The sequence below is a fragment of the Pogona vitticeps genome, chromosome 12 (assembly GCF_051106095.1).
Source record: "Pogona vitticeps strain Pit_001003342236 chromosome 12, PviZW2.1, whole genome shotgun sequence".
Taxonomy (NCBI): domain Eukaryota; kingdom Metazoa; phylum Chordata; class Lepidosauria; order Squamata; family Agamidae; genus Pogona; species Pogona vitticeps.
The window spans coordinates 13660874-13680832 of NC_135794.1; the positions used below are offsets into that span (position 1 = coordinate 13660874).

The 19959-nt window shown below is 42.5% G+C and overlaps 1 protein-coding gene across 2 annotated transcripts; it reads left to right on the top strand.

The window, feature by feature from the left end:
- The first annotated feature begins 2898 nt into the window (after positions 1-2898).
- Positions 2899-18990, top strand: CLN6 (CLN6 transmembrane ER protein). Of its 2 annotated transcripts, none has more exons than XM_072982247.2 (7): positions 2899-3178; positions 5370-5484; positions 7245-7343; positions 10024-10212; positions 10311-10366; positions 12670-12795; positions 15852-18990. In XM_072982247.2, exons 1-7 carry the CDS (start codon positions 3117-3119, stop codon positions 16141-16143), a joined length of 939 nt encoding a protein of 312 aa, XP_072838348.2. In that variant the 5' UTR covers positions 2899-3116; the 3' UTR covers positions 16144-18990. The 2 variants fall into 2 exon arrangements, with proteins under 2 accessions (XP_072838348.2, XP_020663807.1); XM_020808148.3 differs by lacking the exon at positions 2899-3178 and adding an exon at positions 3393-3865.
- Positions 18991-19959: the final 969 nt, after the last annotated feature.

The following is a 19959-nucleotide window of genomic DNA, read 5'->3' on the forward strand; positions in this document are numbered from 1 at the left end:
ATTATGCATTGGCTGGATTCTGCCATGTGGCTCTTTCCAGGGCACGGGCAGAAGAAGAAGCAGGAAAAGAGTGAAATCATGATTTGCCCTTCTCAAGGGGATTTTTGCATATTGCTTCTCATGAGCCTTGCTTGATTTCCCTCCCCTCCCTTGTCCCAATCTCTCAGGATGGATTATCTGACTATGCAGCAGTAAACAGATGGATTATTTGACTATGCAGCAGTACACAAGCATCAAATCGACTTCCCAGTGTTCAACTGTACCTACGTACAGAAATGTTTTGTCATCAAGGCACAGCACAGAGTGTTTACCATCCATATTTCTGATAAAGGGAGACAACAGCTTTCCTTTGCTTACATTTTATTGCCTTGGAAGTAAGTTCAACAATAAGGTGGTTGTGAGCAAACAAAATATTATGCCCCCCAGTGCAAACCTTTACATAGTTACTTAAAAGTAAAACTCTCATCTTAAATTAGACCTGTCCTCCCATTGCTGGAATACACACAGGATCCCACAACTGAAGCCTGAAATTATACAGCCTCTCCTATCACATCTACTTTCTGATGCTTCCATCAGCTACTTCCACAGAATGCTAGGCCTGAGGACAGTGGCTCAGATGGTGAGTTCCACATTTCACTCATAATGAAGTAGTGATTTCAGGCCTATTGCCTTAATTGAAATCCAAAATTCATAGACCAGGCTCATTGGAAGTACACCTATTTCAAATACGTGTACACAAGGTTCCAAATTCAATGTTTGGCATCTTTAGGAAAGAGCCCTGTCTGAAAACCTATAAAGTTGCCACCAGCAGAGACCAGGACCAAGCTAGATGAACCAATAGTATGACTCAGTAAAAGGCATTTATATATTGGTATGAGATTGCAGGGAGCTCGTGTTTTGCATGCAGAAGTTTGCACATTCTATCACACTAATCTCATAAGCAGGGTAGATTAAAAAAAACCCTTTCGTCTCTTGTCTCTGGAGAGTTCTTGCTAGTTGCTGTAGACAATGGGCCAAGGCAGCTTCCTTACGGCTATGCCTGTTACCCTGAATGGCTACTGCCATAACCTGGTTCTCCCCTATTTGCTGCTCTGGATTGACACTGCCATGCTTTCATGCATAGCATCAATAGGAAACAAGATGCATCGGACTGGAAGATATGAGATGGCACAGAGAGGTACTGTGCAGCAGTGGGACACAGGTAGAAGACAGAAACATAGGGAAGAGACTTAATTAGTCTGGGTTAAATGTGTAGCCAATCTTATTCTTTGCTCAGGGCCCTTATGTAATAAATAGACAGTTGAAACAAAAATATAAGTAGTAGAACTTTTCCCACCACTAATTTTCAGTCTTAACTAGCTAAAGTTCTATGTCGGGAACATACACAGAACAAAGTGTTTATTAAGCATGTTTGTGATTCACACTGAAGATTTTAAGAAAACAGAAACAAGAAAACAAGAGCCCTCCTGATACAGAGACATCATCATCTCCAGACTACTGTTTCTAACCAAATGTTTTCAGGAAGCCCATCAGTGGGGAAAGCGGTTTGAAACATTACACTCAATGTGTAATATATTGCTGAGTGACTGTTCCCCCTCCTACCAGAGGATTAGTGAACTAAAGCCAGCCAAGGATTTGATACATAAAAAGCCCAGCAATGCTACATAACCATGGATGATCTTACTCTGAACATCTGGCAAGGGAATAATTGCAATTCTAAGCCTTTTTAGGTGGCAGGGCCAAAGATGAATGAATCCCTATGAATCTCAGATTTATTCCTTCTGTGAGGCTGAAGTCAAGGACACTCCGGTCCCTGCTGATGGGTTGGCTCTCCTACAAAAAGCCCTAGAAGATTTTTCCCACTTCTAGCTCTCCCATAAGATGCAGGGGGAGCTATGTCAGACATAGAACAGGGAGAGGAGATGGATAAGGTGGGAAGAGAGAGGACAGGGGAGGAGTAGAAGGAGGGAGAGAAAGCAAAGGAGATAGAAACCGAGGAGGCAGAAGATATTTAGCAAGACACAAAGCAGAAAGTAGAGGTAGAAGCATGCAAGGATGAAGTGAGAACTCTGAAAATGACATATTTCTGCGATGATGTTCTGTAAGGACTATGGGGAGAGTGGAGTGAATATTTGTGGATTGGGGAGCCGGCCTCTCTGAAAGCATCCACTCCACGGCAAATCACAACATTTTCAGTGTAGCTGTGGCCTGGAGCCTTTCGTTTGGAAAGCATGTAACCAACCACTGAGCTACAGCCCTTTTTGAAATGCCACATTAACATCCAGCCAAATATTGGATTTTGGCCTTTTTTAAAATACTTTTTTATACATATAACTAGGAACTTGCCCTACACTTTGGTTCCATGAAATGGGATGAGCTGGTTTAATACCTTACTGCTACTAATGGCAGATGCAGTTAATGCAGGAAACCCCGACGGCAACAGCATCTGGATTTGGACGCCTCGTCACAAATGCAGTTAAGTTTCCTTCATTGTTTCCAACACGACAGCCAAGCAGAGCTGTAGGATTGCCTCTTTTAATATATGCTACCGGTAATTACCAGGACTGCACAGTCTCGTTGAGGAAAGTGAATTAATTGTATGCCATTTAAATAAGTGCTTCATCAGGTATCCGCACAATTTACATGGAAAACCCCAGTACTTTTTTGGGCGGATGGGGGGGGGAGAAACTACATTCGTCTTTAGACTCCGGATCGCCTTCGGAGCGCGTGTCACCCCCGGTCTCCCCGTTCTCTTTCTCACCCCCCCCCCGCCCTGGGGCCGGCCGGGGCGCGGCTTCCCGGTCTGGAGGCAGGAGCCCAGTCCCCTCCCCGCAAGGACGCCAGCGGAGGAGGGCGCTGGATGCACGGCGAGGGGGGGGGCGCGCGCGAGGAAGCCCCGCCTCCAAGCCGAGAGAGCGAGCGAGCGAGCGAGAGAGAGCGAGGCGGGCCCTTCCTGGGGGGCTCCAGCGCGGAAGAGAGGCGCCAGGCGCGGGCAGGGGGGCGGTTGCGAGCGAGCATGGGGAGCGGCGGAGGGCTTGGCCCGGGAGCCCGAGGGCGCCCGCGGGAGCCGCGCTAGGTCCGCCCGCCTGCTCGTCGAGAGACTTCCAGCTGGCCTCATGCAGGGCTCGTCGGTGCGGCGGCGGGCGGCGGCGGCGGCGGCCTCTTTCCCGCCGAGCAGGTGAGCGCCTCCCTGGCTGGGCTCAGGGAAGGGAACGGACCTCGGAGGCGAGGCAGGTTCATCATAGTCGGCGTCGGCTTGTGTGGTTGTCTCCCCCGCGCCCCCCCCGAAGAGCACCTTCGGGCTTCCCCGGCCTCTGTCGGCAGAAGCCCGGGCAGGAGCAGCGGCGGCGGCGGCGGCGGGGTGTGTGTGTCCGCGCTCGCTCGGTAGAAGAGCCGCCCGAGGGAGCCCGTGGGGCCAACGCTCTTCCTTCCAGGCTCCGGGCGTTTGAACCCTTCGCCTCCTTTCTCACCTCTTGGAAGCAGCAGCAGTATTGCTTTTTTAGCGGCTCGGGGACTGCTTGGCGGTGCAAGTTTATCGTGTGGAATCCGTCGAGCCGAGCAGGAACTCATTCACTACATCTTTTTTTCCCCTTTGCATTTGATTCTAGAGCTTGGTTCTTATTATCTGTGGTTGAACCCCTACTTTAGGAAAAACACCCCAATTAAAAGACAAGGCTGGCTTCCTACCTAAACGCATTGTGCCATGCATAGCGGTAGCACAAATTAATAAAATACAGTGTCTACATTTTGTGGACCCTTCCTGTTTGTTTTCAAAATATTCTGCTCTTAGTCCATGTTCAGAGAATGTCACGAGGAATCGTGCTGGAAAGCATTTCATGAAAGAATCTGCATTTGTGCAGCCCAGGTACAAAAGTAGCAGAATTTCAGAACTGTGCGCAACACACGGTCTCGCTTTTAACTGCTTATGGGGGGTATAGATCTCTGTGAATCTTTCTATAGTCTTGACAACAACATTTTAATCTGTATTCCTGGCTTTAGTGGAGAGAGCTGTTTACATTTGGAAATACGTAGTATCAAATTTCTGCTAGAGGTTAGGAGTCAGTCAGTATATTCCCTGTTGAGTCCCATTTTAGAACAGATGGTTGTTATTTTAAAATCGGCTTCTGGAATTCTTCATAGCCAAATCTTCGGTTACTTTGTTAGCAATCCTAGGAAGCTGTCTTACATTGAGCCAAGCCATTGTCAGAGCATCTCTAACTCAGGAGCTCTCCAAGGCAAGGTTTCAGGCAGGATTGTTTTTTCCAGGTTGTGCCTCTCTCCAGCTCCCTGGGATTTCAGGATGGTCTCCTATCTAACCACTGACCAGCCCTGGTCCTTCCTGCCTTCCATAGACAAGAATGGGTGCTCCTCTCACCTGCTTTGCTGTAGGCGTGTTTCTACAGTGAAATGAATGATAAAAGGATAATTAGAGACTAACAAGATGCCTCTAAGCGTAATAACTGTTGGGAATAAAACAGTATTATTGCTTTTGGATAAGGTCACAGAACCTAGCTTGGAGAGGAATGGGGGGAAAACCATAAAGGAAGAAACCAGCAGGGTGATTGGTTCATTTTCAGCACTCAACACCTCGGCATTTTAGAGACAAAGAGCTCACTTTGTCACCTGCACTAAGGCATCCCAAATATTAATTTGAACTTAATCTGATTTTAGGGTCTAAGTCAAGTAACAGAAGACTGTTCTTCTAAATCAGGGCATAAAACTTTCCCTTTCTAGCCACTTTTTATGGGCTGGAGCATTCTTCCACTTTGACATTGTCCTGTTGCCTTAAGTGCCACTGGTTACCATTGTGTGCTGTATAGAAATGTGGCTGCCTTTTGTCTGATGAAAGTGTGTGTGTGTTAACCTTTACGAGCAGTTAAGAGCCTTGTGATGCAGTGGCAAAATTGCTGTACTTCAGCCAAAACTGCTCACGACTCGGATTCAATCCCTGGTAGCCGGCTCGAAGTTCATTCAACTTTCCATCCTTCTGAGATTGATAAATTGAATGCTCAGCTCATGGGGGTGCAGTGTGTAGCCTGCATAATTAAATTGTAAATTGCAAAGAGAGTGCTATAGGATGGTATATAAGCAGCACATGTTTACCACTGATTTAATTTATTTATTGGACTTATATACCGCCCCATAGCGCTACAAGCACTCTCCGGGCGGTTTACAATTTTAATTATACAGGCTACACATTGCCCCCCCAGCAAGCTGGGTACTCATTTTACCGACCTCGGAAGGATGGAAGGCTGAGTCAACCTTGAGCCAGCTACCTGGGATTTGAACCCCAGGTCGTGAGCACAGTTTTAGCTGCAGTACAGCGTTTTAACCACTGCTTTTATTTGCTGTTTCCTTCTCATTCATAGGCATGGAGCAGCCCAAGAGAATGAAGCCTGCAGGAATTCCCGATTTCATTTTGACCTGTGGTTTTATTTCACACTACAGAATTGGGTGCTTGATTTTGGCCGCCCCATTGCTATGGTGAGTATCATGATGGCAGCTTAGAGATGGAGCCCGAATTCAGCTTGATTTATATTATCATGAACTAATTCATGTCATTGAAATTTATAAAGTAGTCACTGGTGCAAGCTTTAAGAATTTCCAGTACCTTAGAAAGAGCATAATCTGATTCAACACATTTATTGTCCGTTTGTTTTCTATAAGTTCCATTGATTCATATGGGTCTACTCTAATGTTACTTATTTAAGCAACAGGAATTTGGCCACATTGTGATATTAAAAATTTGCAAAGCTCAGAATGAGGCACTCCTGTGTTTGCTCACAGTGAAATAAAAATAATTTTTTTTTTGTTTTTGCTTTTACCTTCAGAGTCAGAAAGTGAATTTGCAACTTGAAACTAGGTTGGATTGTTATATCTGCTTGTGGCTTTACCTTGTTTGTGCCCCCAAACAAACCATGAACTGTTTACAAATCAGCAGAAAATATATGTACCCTCTCAAACATTTTGTAGGATAATCACCAGAGAAAACGTTAGTCTCATAAAGTCAAAAGAACAACTTATCTGGATTATATTAAGTCTTACTTTAAAATTTGGCTTTGTTGGCTCAAGCAACTTTGAAATTGTCAGTTTTGCCTCATATTCTATTACCATTCTTTCACTGTTACTAATGAAAAAGTGTTGTCCATCTCTGTCTCTCTTGTAAGAAATGGAAAATTTTACAAAAACAAAAACAAAATCATTGGGAAAGCTTCTGGAGGGGTTTCTAGTTTTTCTTTCTCATGTTATGGGTACTTTTCTCCAATTGGAAGAAGTATATGTTTGGGGAAATATATACAGATAATTGTGTGAAGATTGCACATGAATTCTGAGAGATATTTGTTCCCAAATTGCTTATCTTATTTAACGACACGTGCATATGCTTGTGTGCAGTTTCATTTCATGCAAACCATGGGATTCATGGAATAGAATTAGGAAATCTTTAATTACCAAAAACCCAGTAGGACATATTTATTTATTACATTTCTATACTGCCCTTCTAGTGGTAAGCCACTATTCTGGGTGTTTCACAGTACATATTGTCATCTTGCTGCAGTCTTAACTTATACAAGAGGATTTGGGTTAGTAAATTGCAATTGAGCAGTTTTACACTGAATTCTCATAGTCTGTTGAAAAATTCATAATCAGCTTTTTCTGCATCTTGGTACTCAAGGGATTATAAAATATTCCTGGCAGGAGATACAAGGTTTACTTAGACAGGCAAAGGAGGAGGTTGAGTAGCAAAATGAAAGTTCTAATCTCTGCCTCTGTTGATCCTGCACTCCACTCCAGCAGCCCCTGTAAATTGCCTGCATTATGTTCCCAGACTAGAATTTTTAAAAATCTTTCATCTACATGAAGTAGGGTCCAAGTCTAGTCACTAGTCCCAACTAGGGCAGATCTATTAAATCAATGGAATTTGAATTAATTGATTTGAATTAATTGTTCAGCAATTAATTGATTGGGTCTGCTGTCGTTGAGACATGTAGATCAAGTAATAAGTTTAGCAGTCCACGATTGTATTGAGTCTGCACTTAGAACTACATATTGCATTAGCACAAATTATATATATTGCCTGATAAAGTGCCATTCCACCCTTGGTTTCCTCTAAGCTTTCTTGGAGTTGGTTTTTGATATACAGAAGTTGGGGGAAATAGCTTGACAAAAACAGCATGGCAAAAAATCCACAGTTTATCTTGAAATTTCTGTGGTTAGCTTCATCTCTCGTTTCATTTCTCTTTAAGATTGTGCTTCCACTTGAATGGTTTCCACTGAACAAGCCAAGCGCTGGAGATTATTTTCATATGGCATACAATGTTATCACACCTTTTATTCTTTTAAAGGTAAGTCTAAAGCATTGTCATTATTGTTACTGTTGTTATTTCTCTTTTTGATAAAATAATTTTAATGTATATGGTTCTGTTTTGTTCTGGGGTTTCATTTTTTGAAGGGTTTGATTGTGAGGGCCGAGAGCACATTTACAGGGGACCTCTTCAGCAACTTGCATTCTGACAGATAATCCATTCACTGGAACTTTGCCATCCACAAGATGTTGCTTTTGAATTATAATGAGCATCAATGGCAAAGCATGAGGAATGAGGTGAAGCCCTCTAGGTTTTCTGGGTTTATAAGTCCCATCCACCATAGTCAACATAGTGTGAGGAATGCTGGGAATTGTAGTTTGGGAATGGGGACTTGCCCTTTGTCTGCCCCCCCGGACTAGTGCTGCTAGCTTTCTCTATTGTTTCTTTTTAGAAAAAGGAATAACAACATTAAAATATTCCCTTGAAGCATCTTATTGATGGGAAAATGCCAATAAACTTTCACCTCTCAGGAGGTAAATTGCTTGCAGAGAGACCATGTGTTCATGCATGTATGTGCATGTGCAGACACAAATATCTGGATTGCTGTGTCTAGTGAACTGTGATTAGAGAAGGGCACAAGCCACAAAAACTGTGTGTTCACAAGCCGCAAATTTTCATGAACTTTGGGACTTATGTGAGCCCAGAAGGCCCCTACACAAGTTAGAGACACCAACATGCACTAAGTCTCCAGCTGACCCTCCTCAACCCCTCCAAGCTTAACAAAGAGTTATAGCCCCCACAAAGCAGAAAAGTGCTCTCTAGCGGCTGGTTTTGTTTCATTCTGAGCAAGCGCTTTTCTCCAAAGTGCCCCCAAACAAACCATGAAACAGCCTGTTTTGTGGGGTTTTTGTTTTTTTGTGTTTTTGTTTTTGTTTTTTTGTGGTACATTTCATACCCACCTCTAACTGATTTTGATCTTTCTTGCTAACAAATAAAAAAACAATTGCTTGGCATGCAAAAAGTGGTTTGAGTTAGTCACAGCATACACCTAGGTCGGGAGTGTTGCTTTTTTTTTGTTTTTAAGAGAGAAATAAGCATTTTAGTTTTGTCCTTTAGTAAAAAAAATAAACAAAATTGATTACCCCCAAAACCATTGACTGGGTCTGAGTAGCAACATTCCCAGCTGCTGGTCTCTACTTCAAATGAGGATCTTCTCTCTGCCTCGTGGTGAAAGCAAGATTTCATCAAGCTCTGACCAGCCGTCTCGTTTTCCAAGATGGCCTCTTTAGGAAATGTGAAGTGTGCATTATTTTACTGCCAGTTCACAGTGCTTGACCTTTTGCTGCCCTTGCCTCCTCTTCCACAGCTCCTTTGCCTGAAGGCTTGCAACTAGCAGATCAGCTGGTCTCCCTCTGTGACCTAGTTTGCACTGGAACTTTCAGTTGCTGATTCCAGGGGATAAGCACGCAAAGGGTGTGCAGTTGGTTGTCCATGTTGCTGCCTCCTCCCCAAGCAAAAGGCTTGCCCAGGGCAGAGTCCCCCTCTCTCCCTGCCACAGGCTAATGAATTTAGCCATCCTCGGTGGAAGGGAAGCAATGAACATCAGAGGCGGAATTTATCCCAGAGGCAAATTACGTGTTTGATATTTTGCCTTGCTGGGAGTTGCATTTTGGTTGTGGAAGGGATGGATGATAAAGGAATTTCCTGTTGTCAGGCAGGTGGCATGTTTCTCTTTTCACCCCCCTAAAGCAAGGTTTCCCAGTCTTTTTCAAGCCACAGCTGCTTTTAAAATAGCTAAGTAACCTGTGACCCCTCTGACCACATTTGCATAAAAAGGCATTTTTAATATAGTAAAGAAACACTGGAATAGTTTTTAAATAACATAATTCTAACTTAATATATTAATATTAATGTAATAATACGTAATGGGGTGCTGTAAATCTGCCACTACCAGGTAAAAATTGAGAAGGGAAAAAAAGTCAATACACTTTTGAGTTTAATTTACTTTTTTGGGTGTGGAAGCTACCTTCCTTTCTTGTCTCTTCCCGCCCAAAAAAGCCTCCTGAATAAAGAGCCCCTTTCCCTCAAGCCCAAACAAGCAATTCCCTCACAGCTGCCCTATGCTGCTCCCCCCCCCATTTTCCCTCACCTTTTTGTTCCTCTCGTCTTCCTACTCCATGACTCAGGCAGGGCATGAAGGTATCTCCCAGCCCAGATCCCTTGTCCCTTCGCTGTGCTGCCATTGCTGCACCTGGAAGAGTGGGGGACTGAAGCAGAGCAAAAGGTGCCACTGGCATGGCAGCAACAACTTTTCAGCCCTGCTGCCATCTTGGACTCCAATGTTCCCGCCATGCATCGCACATTCACCTCATTCAGGCTTCTTTGAGCTGGGCTAACACTTGGGTCCAAAGCGCTGACATCAGTCTTCCAAAGATGGATGCAGAGAAGCAGAGAGAAATCAGGGAGAGGTGGTAGAAATGATGGTATGCCTAAAAGGAAAATCCACTCAAAATAAGAATTTTAGGTTGCTTGCTGCAGTTTCTGTTCAGATTAAATGTATCTATCTGTGGGCCATGAAGATTTTTTAAAAAGCAGCATTGTATATTTACTACAACAAATATAAATATAATTGCAACTATAAATAACTGTGGCAATTCCCAACCCCTTCCCCATGTTGAAAACCTGTGCCCTGAAAGCTTGTCTTGCTTTTCTCTTGCAGCTCATCGAGCGGTCCCCCAAGACCCTGCCCCGATCCATGGTGTATATCTGCATCATCATGTTCGTCATGGGGGCCAGCATACACTTGGTAGGAGACTCTGTCAATCACAGGCTGATCTTCAGTGGCTATCAGCTCCACCTGTCCGTCCGAGAGAACCCCATCATCCAAAACCTCAAGCCAGAGACGCTGGTAAAGAGTGGCCAGGCAGCTTGTGGTCCTTCCACTGACTTAGCCACGAGCTGGGGCCTCTTCCCTCTCCTGACTCTCCCTTTTCCATTCCTTTCCAGATTGATTCCTTTGAGCTGCTCTACTATTATGATGAATACCTTGGTCATTCAATGTGGTAAGCAAATGATAGCATTTCAGATAGGGTGTCTTCTTGTCACAGCTTAGAGCTGGGTGGTTTTAACCAAGAACTATAATCATAAGACTCAGGATGCTTTTCACATTATGTTATTAGCGTGTACGTACATCCAAATGTGACACATCTATATTCCAGGGCCACTTCCCTATACAGTAGCAAGTGTACCTTTTTAAAACTCCCCAAAAATAATGAATTTATCTTCTGCTATGTGAAAAGAGTATAGGGAATATTTCGACAGCAGGAGTCCCTGAGTTAGGCAGAAAAGACATGTTTTAGGTCTTTCCTTTTAGTATTCTACAGGCTACTTTGTTGATCCCACTATCAGTTGTATGATTTACTGTATATTTGATTGGTTCCTCAAATAATTTGCAATAATTACAAGTTTGGTTCTTCTCTGTAACAGGAGTTTTATTTTAAGAGAGAGAGAGAGAGAGAGAGATTAAACTGTACACTTCTATTTCTTTTATTCATCAGCTCCTTATAAAGTTGCTTTCACAAAATCTCTTCCGTTACCTTTCCAGGGAAGGGATGATGACAGGCATGGGAAACTTTGCTTTTCTTCTCTGTTAACAACATCAGAAGAAGAGATAGCTGTGTTAGTCTGTGCAAGCATTATAGGCAAAAGCAAAATAGAAATCAAAAATAGAAAAGACAAGCTTGTGCAAGCACAATGAAAGATCTGCATATCAAAGATGCCATCACCTCAGTATTAAATGCCCACTGACTGACTTACCAATCACAATTGCTATATTTTGATGGCATGTATAAATATTTGCCAAGTGAAATTTCTTTCTCTTCTGTCTTCTGTCCATGAAAGCTCACATTAAAAAAATACAAAAGTTAGTCTTTAAGATGCCACCACATTTTTGTCTTTTTTAACTTTATATTTCTATTTTGCTTTTATCTATAACATCAGAAGAATGGCTCTGCCCAACAAGAGGCCATCTGGTGCTTTCCACAGAAAAACCGTTCAGCCCAACTGTTTCATCAGCAGGAAGTGACAGTTTATAAGGCTACGAGGACCCGAAATCAAATAAGCAATGGTGGCCTCAGTGAATAAACATTTATGCCACATTGATAAACTTTACAGCATTGACACATGACTGGAGTTTAGCTTGAAGAATCTCTGCTTTTGGTTCTAGTTATTTGATGTTAATGGTGGTTTGGGCTTCCACAGGGGAGGGGGGGCAGCAACATAGGCTGCTTATCCTGTGCAGAAAAGTAAGAGGCATTTATCAGCAGCTTATAAGAATGGCCCTCATTTAAAACATTCCTCATGTTTCCTTGCCACCTCTGTGGCCTCCCTAGAAGCTCTAAACTCAGTCTCAGAGTAGCCAACTCCCAAACCAATTGTGCTGTGCTTCACTTGGTTGTGGCTGCCGCCAGTTGTAACGAGATAATATCAAAATGGACTCTGTGTGTGTGTAGGTGTACAGATTCATCCCTGATAGAGGAACGTGGCTGCCTTCCGCAATGCACTCAAAACCTTGAAATTAAGAGTGGATTGTGTGGTCTTTTCAGGGTGTTGAGGAGCAGACGGTCCCCTACATGCTGAGCACTGCATCCACAGCTAAGTGTCTGCCTTGTGGCTCCATTGTGTACTCAGACTATAGTTTACTCTGGTTATTGCCTCCTCTGTCCATATGCATTAAGAGTATCTATAGTAGGGGTTGTGCTGGACATGATGCCTGTGACCTGATAGTCGAACAATGCTTTGTTATGCATGAATTGTGTACTTAGTAAACAAACATTTCCATGGACATGGGTCCTGAAGAATAGTGCCAGCAGTTGGTTCCACATCAATTCCACTGTAGACAGGGGAAGCTATGTAGGGTGGAAGTTCACCCTTTCTGAAGTTCATCTGATGTCACCTTAATCATAGCACCCTGAACAGCAGTTTGATACTAATGTTCAACTAAAAATAGTTTTATATTACAAAATCAAACCCTTTAAAAACACAGCTGTGTGACTTTCACTTAATATAAAAGCAGAGAGAGTTCTGAGTTAATTGGGAAGGCAAAATGTTGGAACGTTGCTCTTCCCCAAAATATTTGATTGTCACTCTGGATTGAACTATGACCTACAAAAACATTGTCTAAACACCAAACAGAAAGTTGCCATGAGAAATAACAGACTTAGGAAACTGGCTGTGTCACACTGAGGTTACCCACGAGAGCAGAAACAGAGAGCTTGTATTAAAATCTTGGAGAAGAGAAATCCAAGCCCCACCACACCCAAGAATCTACTTTCAACCCCCACTGCAACTGTGTTCCTTTTTGCAGGTACATCCCCTTCTTTCTCATCCTGTGTATATACTTTTCTGGTTGCTTCATACCCTGTAAAGAAGAACAGCAAAGAATACCCATGGCTGCTTTACTTCTCATTGGTCCTAGCAGTCTATACTACTGGTAAGCAAGCCAAGATGTTTTTGAGAGGAGTGACAATTGGGAAGTCAGTTATGTGTTACATTCTTGAAAATATTTTATTTTGAAGCAATACTGAATAATTAATAATTCAGTGAATAACCTGTCAGTAATTTGAGACAATGACATGATTTTGAATGAGACCTTGGTTACATCATGTAAATGTAGGATTTGTACTGTACTCATCTGCTGCAGGGTTGGGGCCCCATGGATGAGAGATGACACACCACCAAGAAGCTCTGATGCTTGTGTACTGTCCCAACAAAGAAATTCAATGTAGGCAGCCCACGTTAGATACTCAATGTTGTGCAGTACTAAAGCAGCAAATGAAGAACCTTCGAGAAGGTTCTCAGCCAAAGAGCAGTGGGTAAGGTTAGGACACCAACTCTAGAGTAAATTTTAGGCCAAATAGAGTCAGACTAATGTTGAGCAAGCTGTCTTTGGGATTTATAGTGACAATCTGTTCTCGTGGGAGGTTTTTTAAAATTTTTATTTTATTTTTATTTTTTGTAAAGGACAGATAGGTTTCAGCTGATGATGTAAAATATTCTTTGGGAATCAAAAAGATTTTAGCTGTTTGATCCACTGAAGCCTCTTCAAACCCCACATCATAAATGATTTTCCTGCTTGTTCTGAACTTTGAAACTGGCCTCTTAGATGGGGTGTATGGGAAAGTGGCTGCACGCCCTCTGTTTCAGTCGGTTCCCTACATTGGGAATAAAAAGAGTTCCGAAGATGTAGTCAAATAGCTGCCTCCTGCTCCCTTGTTTTATATGGGCCAGTGCTTTTCACTTGAACTGTAGACCTTGAAATGTGTTAGAGCTTTGCTCCACCTGAGGCTCTTGTCTAGCTGTGTACATTGTCAGAAATGAGCAGTCTCCCAAGAGAGGTTTGTTGGCACTATACTCGTTCATAACTCACTTTCTTGTATTATTTCCACATACTGTACATCCTATTTTTAATTTTTTTTAAAAAAAATCCCCAAGGTAGGAGACAACATTGGCACATCCAGCAATAAAGCCACGAATAGGTATGCAAATGCAGCAAACACATGCACAGATACACAATAAAACTTTGTGGGTCAAGTCAATTAATCCTTTTGTAAATAGTTGGGTTGGAGAAGTTGTTATTTTATTGCTAAAATGATGGAAAAGTTGTTGGTGGGTGTAGCTTTTGTTGGACGTGGCAAAATGAGATGGGGGCACAATGGAGAAGCCTCTATTTGAGCCATATCTTGGTGTTCTTCTCTCGTGGTAGAACACCAAGACAGTCTTCTTCCTCAGATTGAAGGGCATGGGCAGACTAACATAGGAATAAAGCATTCCTTGAAATAGCTGGGTCCCTCCCAAGTCGTTTAAGGCTTTGTAGAACAGTACTAAGACTTTGAATTTGCCCTAAAGTGGCAAACTGGCAACAAACACTGCTCTTTCAGGACAGTGTTGTATGATCCACACCTGTCTTTGTCAGTATTCTGGCAGACCCATTTTGCATTAATTGTCAGTACCAGATTCAAGGGAAATCTCGCATGAAATCCACTTGCAGTAGTCCAGAAAAGAGTTTGCCATAGCTAAACTGTCTTTGTTCTGGATTGACTACAGTTGATGTACCAGCTGAAACCAGCCAAGGGCATTCCATGATCTACTTCCCAGCACAAGATCCACCCATCTAGAGGAACTCTTTTCCTGTCTAGATTCAGTCTATGTTTGTTTTATTTATCTATTTCTACTTCTACAGTATAGTGCCCCATTAGTGTTACCACTGTCTGGGCAGTTCACAATATACAGTAAAATCATACACAAAACGCTATGTAATAAATACATAAAATTCAATAAATCCTGTTGTTGGTTAAAACTGTTTTGAAATAAGAGAAATTAGTACCCATTTGAACATCTCAGGACACTATTCACAGTAGAAGGCAGCTTTATATAATTTGGTCTTAATTAGCTTCCAAAAACCAGACAAGGGATGGTGCCTGGTGAACTTCTGTAGGAAGCGTATTCCAGAGGGAAGAGGCCACGGATGAGAAAGCTCAGTTCCAGGGGGTGGCTTTTTTGGCTTCCTTAGGTGTTACAATTCTTAACATCAAGGACTGCAAAGAGCATGTGAGACAGGTAGCTATTTTGTGGGAGAGACATTCTGCCAAATATTGAGGCTGTTAATCATTAAGTGCTTTACAGCACCTTAAATTGAGCATGGAAACTAATAGGGAGCCAATGAAGGCATGCCAAGCCTGCGGATGGGATATATGTTCATATCTGCTACAGACTTCAAGGGCAACCCTACGTAGAGAGAGTTAAAGTAGTCTATTTTAGACACTACCAATACATGTTGGGAGGCATTTCTTATCCAGATAGGTGCAGCTGGGGAATCAACCTTCATCCAGCTCACTTCTGCCTCCAAATAGTTTTCTAGCATAGAACCTTTGGCTTCTCTAATTAGGAGAAATGGAGTCTGCAGTCATCAGCATATTTTGTGAAATACCTATTTTGTAAAATAGCGATGAGAATTTTGTTGCAGGGGTCTTCCTTGTGGCACATTGGTTAAGCTGCAGTATTGCAGCCAAAACTCTGCTCATGGCTTGGGTTCAATCCTAGGTAGCCAGCTCGAGGTTCACTCAACCTTCCATCCTTCTGAGGTCAGTGAATTGTGTGCCCAGCCTGTAGGGAGGGGAAGGAGTGTGTAGCCTGTATAATTAAATGGTGCTTTTAAAGACTTTGCTTTTTGTTTTTCCTCTGATATTGTTTTTCTTAGGATTTGAATACTGTTGTCGCTTTCACCTTTGGTATAAACTGTCCTATATTGTTTTGTTATAAATGATTAAATCCTTTTTTAAAAAAAAAATTGAGGTAGGGTAGAAATGTAATACATTAATTACATAGATTAATGTATCCTGGAGTCTTGTCCAGGCTCAAGATGTTTCTCCAGTGCCCATCGGATACCCTGTGCGCTCTTCCTTAGCCAGTGAGCACTGGCTTCCTTTTCCCTGATGAAGGTGGAAGCCCTTACTTCTCTTCTGACCAAAGCCCTTCTTTCCCTTGCAGGTATCTTGTCACGGAAGGGCAGATCTTCATCCTCTTCATTTTCACTTTCTTTGCCCTAATGGCTTTGGTGATGCACCAGAAGCGGAAAGGACTGCTTATGGACAGCAACGGCCGTTTTCTTTTCTACTCCTTCATTATCACTCTGGTGTTGATTGCTTTGTGGGTTGGCTGGCTCTGGAATGATAAAATCCTCAGGAAGAAATACCCTGGCATCATCTACATTCCAGAACCTTGGGCATTTTATACCTTGCACATGAGTAGTTTGCACTCACCAAAAGGGGAAAGCATTTAACTTCTATAGTTCTTTTGTGGGTGTGCGTGTGAAAATGTGGTCCTTGGGTCATGCCCTCTGAAAACATCTCCCTTCCAGTATCAGTGATTCCTCCTAATTTAGCTCAGATGAAGACTCTGCAACCCAATCATCAAATTCCACTTAAGTTCACTGAAATCTTTGCATTGCAGAGAGAATATTCATAACCTTATAGGCCTCTTTACTTGGTGGTCTTGGATTCCGTTTGCACCTTAACTGCTGTTAAAGAGTAGAGATTCAAACTGAATAGACAGCCTAGCCTGCACTTTTTCTTTACTTAACAATTTGAGACTGTTCCACTATGATAGAGAAAATTCCTGTCTACCAGTCCAGTGGAATGGGGTTATGGATCCTCTTGTCCGCATCAAAAACATATTTTCCAGCAATAAAACCCTTGATTTGTTTTAGTTAAGAAAACAGATCGTAAGTGTGTAACGTTCAACACTGGTTGTCCTTGACTGTCCTGGCCCACTGGGTGGATGGGTGCAAATCGGAACTCTTACTCGCTTCCAGAATAACAAAACCCAGTCTTGAAATCAACAGGTTGAGTTGCTGGAGCACTCAGCTTCTGAATGTTCTCCACAGGCCTCGGTCTCTCGGGCTTGCAGATGTGGCAGCAGCATTTGTTAACATCAGTCTCCAGTCAAAGAAGGATCTGAAAGACCTCTGGAGTTCAGTAGAAATGCAGTGTGTGGTGTACACATCTGCTTACTTTTTAGCATCCTTCTTGTGGTTGGGAACTAAGGAACTCATGCAAAATAACACAGATATGATTCTTCAGTACAGCTCAGCCTAACTATGTAGGGCATGGATGGACATGGTCCATCCTTGGAAGGAGGGGTTAGGAGCCAAAATTAAGCTCCAGCACCCCAGTGCTAGCTGTAAGAGGTCTGGAAACAACCATCAACACCACCTTAGAACTGCAGAGCTGGAAGGGACCCTATGGCTAATCAAGTCCAGCCCCTATCAAGAAGGCACAGTGGTGAATCGCACTGCCAGCCTCTGAGTTCACAACCAGAGACCTAAACCACAGAGCTATCCAGCAGTTTCAAAAAATATAATTATTTAAAAAAAACATACTGGAAAAGTCCAGAAGGGCACTTTTAGTTTCTTTTGAGTGGGGGAGTTTTAAGGGAACCCCTCAAAGCTATTAGAAAAATGATTGCTAAGGCCTTTTTTTGCCAAAATTGGTCCATATTTTTTCTGCTTTCAACATGGGTGGCCCTAAAGTCCACAGAAATGCACCCGAGGAGGTACATGTAGCCCACAAACTGCACTTTCACCATCTGTGGCATAAGGGAAATCCTGCAGAGCCTGGCATTCAGCAACTCTGCTGCTTTTGAGGAGCCTCATGGTGCAGTGGTTAAACTATAGTACTGAAGTTAAGACTGTTCACAACCTGAGTTGGATCCCAACAGATTCAGGTAGCCAACTCAAGGTTGAGTCAATCTTCCATCCTTCCAAGACTGGTAAAATGAGTGCCCAGTTTGCTGGGAAGCAAAATTAAATTGTAAACCCACTCAGAAAGCGCTATGGGGTGGTATATGAGGAGCATGCTTTGCTTTTTTAAAAAACAACCTTCAGTGAAAATTGCTGTTTTAAGATAAAGCTGGTTTCCCAAACATGGAGCCCTTCAGATGTGTGTGAGCTCCAAAACAGCTAAGCCAAACCAGTCAGAGCTAAGCTGATTTAAGTAGGACCAAGGCAAGGGCTAGCAGCCAATTCAATAGTTTTGTGTCAATGGTTCAGTTGCCTCCTAAACAGTGGTTCATGTTTTTAAATCTAGACATGATCAGTGCTTCAAGATAATCTTCCTGAGTTCCTGAACAAAGTGAAAAATATGGTAGTTATCTTGCTGCTTAGTCTTTGTTGCAAGAGAAGGCAATGTATTTTCTTCTAATGGTGATCTCAGGAGGGGAAACTGGCCCATCAAAAATGAAGGTAGTGGTTCCTGTGTACTTGGCAGAACTCCTTACGGTGATGGTCAGAAAGATAGGAGTTTGTAAAGTGAAGGAAATAAATGAAAACCGGTGAATCCAGCCTACCAACCGGTTGGGACCTTCTGGAATGTATTGCTGGGCATGAATGGGAAAAAAGGTGGAGCTGGCCTATCAAATGGCATCCAAGAAGAGATGGTGAGGTTAGGGTTGTGGGTTGGGCAGTTCACACATTCTCTACACCTGTGACTGTTCAGAAGGGAAGAGAACAGAAATCCCTCTTTTTCCCTCCAGAATTACTTCATTAATTTTGCTAGTCTGTATGTAGTGAAGTATAGAAGGAGAACCCAGATACAGCGTGTTTACTTAATCTGAGGTTGTGATAGGTTCACAAATGACATGGAAGAGTGGATTCTACTTGACCCCCAAAAAAGAAGAGAGACGCAATCTGAAGGGCATCCTAAGAATTCCAACAGACCTGGCTACAGGAAACATGGCATCATCTGTGCTTGGATCTGTTTCCAGAAGCAGCCTTTAGAGAACTGCAAGCGAAGGGGTCGTTTACTCTGTGACCGGGAAAGGCATGTTAATGCCCTCTGGAGAAACCACCACTCTCTATTTGCCTCATGCTAGGCTCATTCCCACCTTTCAGTGCTTGTCCTCTCCTTCGTCTTAAGCACTCAGAAAGTTTTCATTCTAAGCCCCTTAGAATTCTATGTGTAAATTCTTAATGCTAAGAAGGGTGCGGGGTCATTTCTTAACCTTAATTATCTGTTGAGTACATTTTTTTTAGATCATGGAATTCTTTACCTTTGGTGACTTCATTTCCTACATAATCTGAGTGTGTACATGAGGAGTTTGTTGACAGATAAAATAAATAATTTGCTTTCTAGACAGAGATTTGGGTGTTAAAAAAACTTCATAAATACAAACAAGTCTCCATTTTAAAACTGTATGATTACATACTGCCTTATCTCCACAGAGCTGGGACAATGTGTGGTTCTTGTTTTAAGTCTGTAGTAAGCCTCTAAGATAGCTGATAGAGATATGCACAATATAAAGTGACTTTAAGATGGATAGCTTACTGAAAATGTGTATAAAGGCTATGCAGAAAATAGACTGGGGAGCGATTTTCTCAGTTACTACAACTGTGGGTCATCCACTGAAGCTGAATGACAAGAGGAAGTCCTTTCCACAGAGTACAATTACACTTTGGAATGTTTTACATGTGAGTGGCAAATAAGTCTTATCAACCACTGTTAACCATATGTTATTTCTTGCACTACAAAGAGTTTCCTTTTGAATCCCAGTTGCTTTGGGATACTGTCTGGAATGGGCTGTTGCATTCATGTCCTGTTTATGGAGTTCACATTAGCATTTGATAGGCAACTGTGAGTACAGGATGGGAGACTAGGTGTTTGTTTGATTGATCAATTGATTGATTGATATACTGCCTCAGTGTAAAGTACTATTCTGGGCGGTTTACAGCAATAAAATATACAGTACTAAACAATAAATGCACAAGAATTAAAACAATAAATAAAATAAGAATAAAATAAGAACAATTATCTGAATGATGACAGGAAAGGGAGCATAATCAAACATCAGTGTGGAAAGAGTCCCTGAATAGCAATCTTTTAAATTGTCTTCTGAAATTTAGCAGGGAGGAGGCCAGGTAAACATTTGGTCTGATCCAGCATGGTGTTTACACCCTTAGAATTACCCAGCAAAATTTTGTTGATAAGAATTTATGCTCGGAGAGTGACACAACCCTATTCTAGCACGTGAACTACTCTACCACACTGGTATCAAGGTTCATGGATGAGGCAAACACTGACATTTTATAAGCATGTCTGGAGTG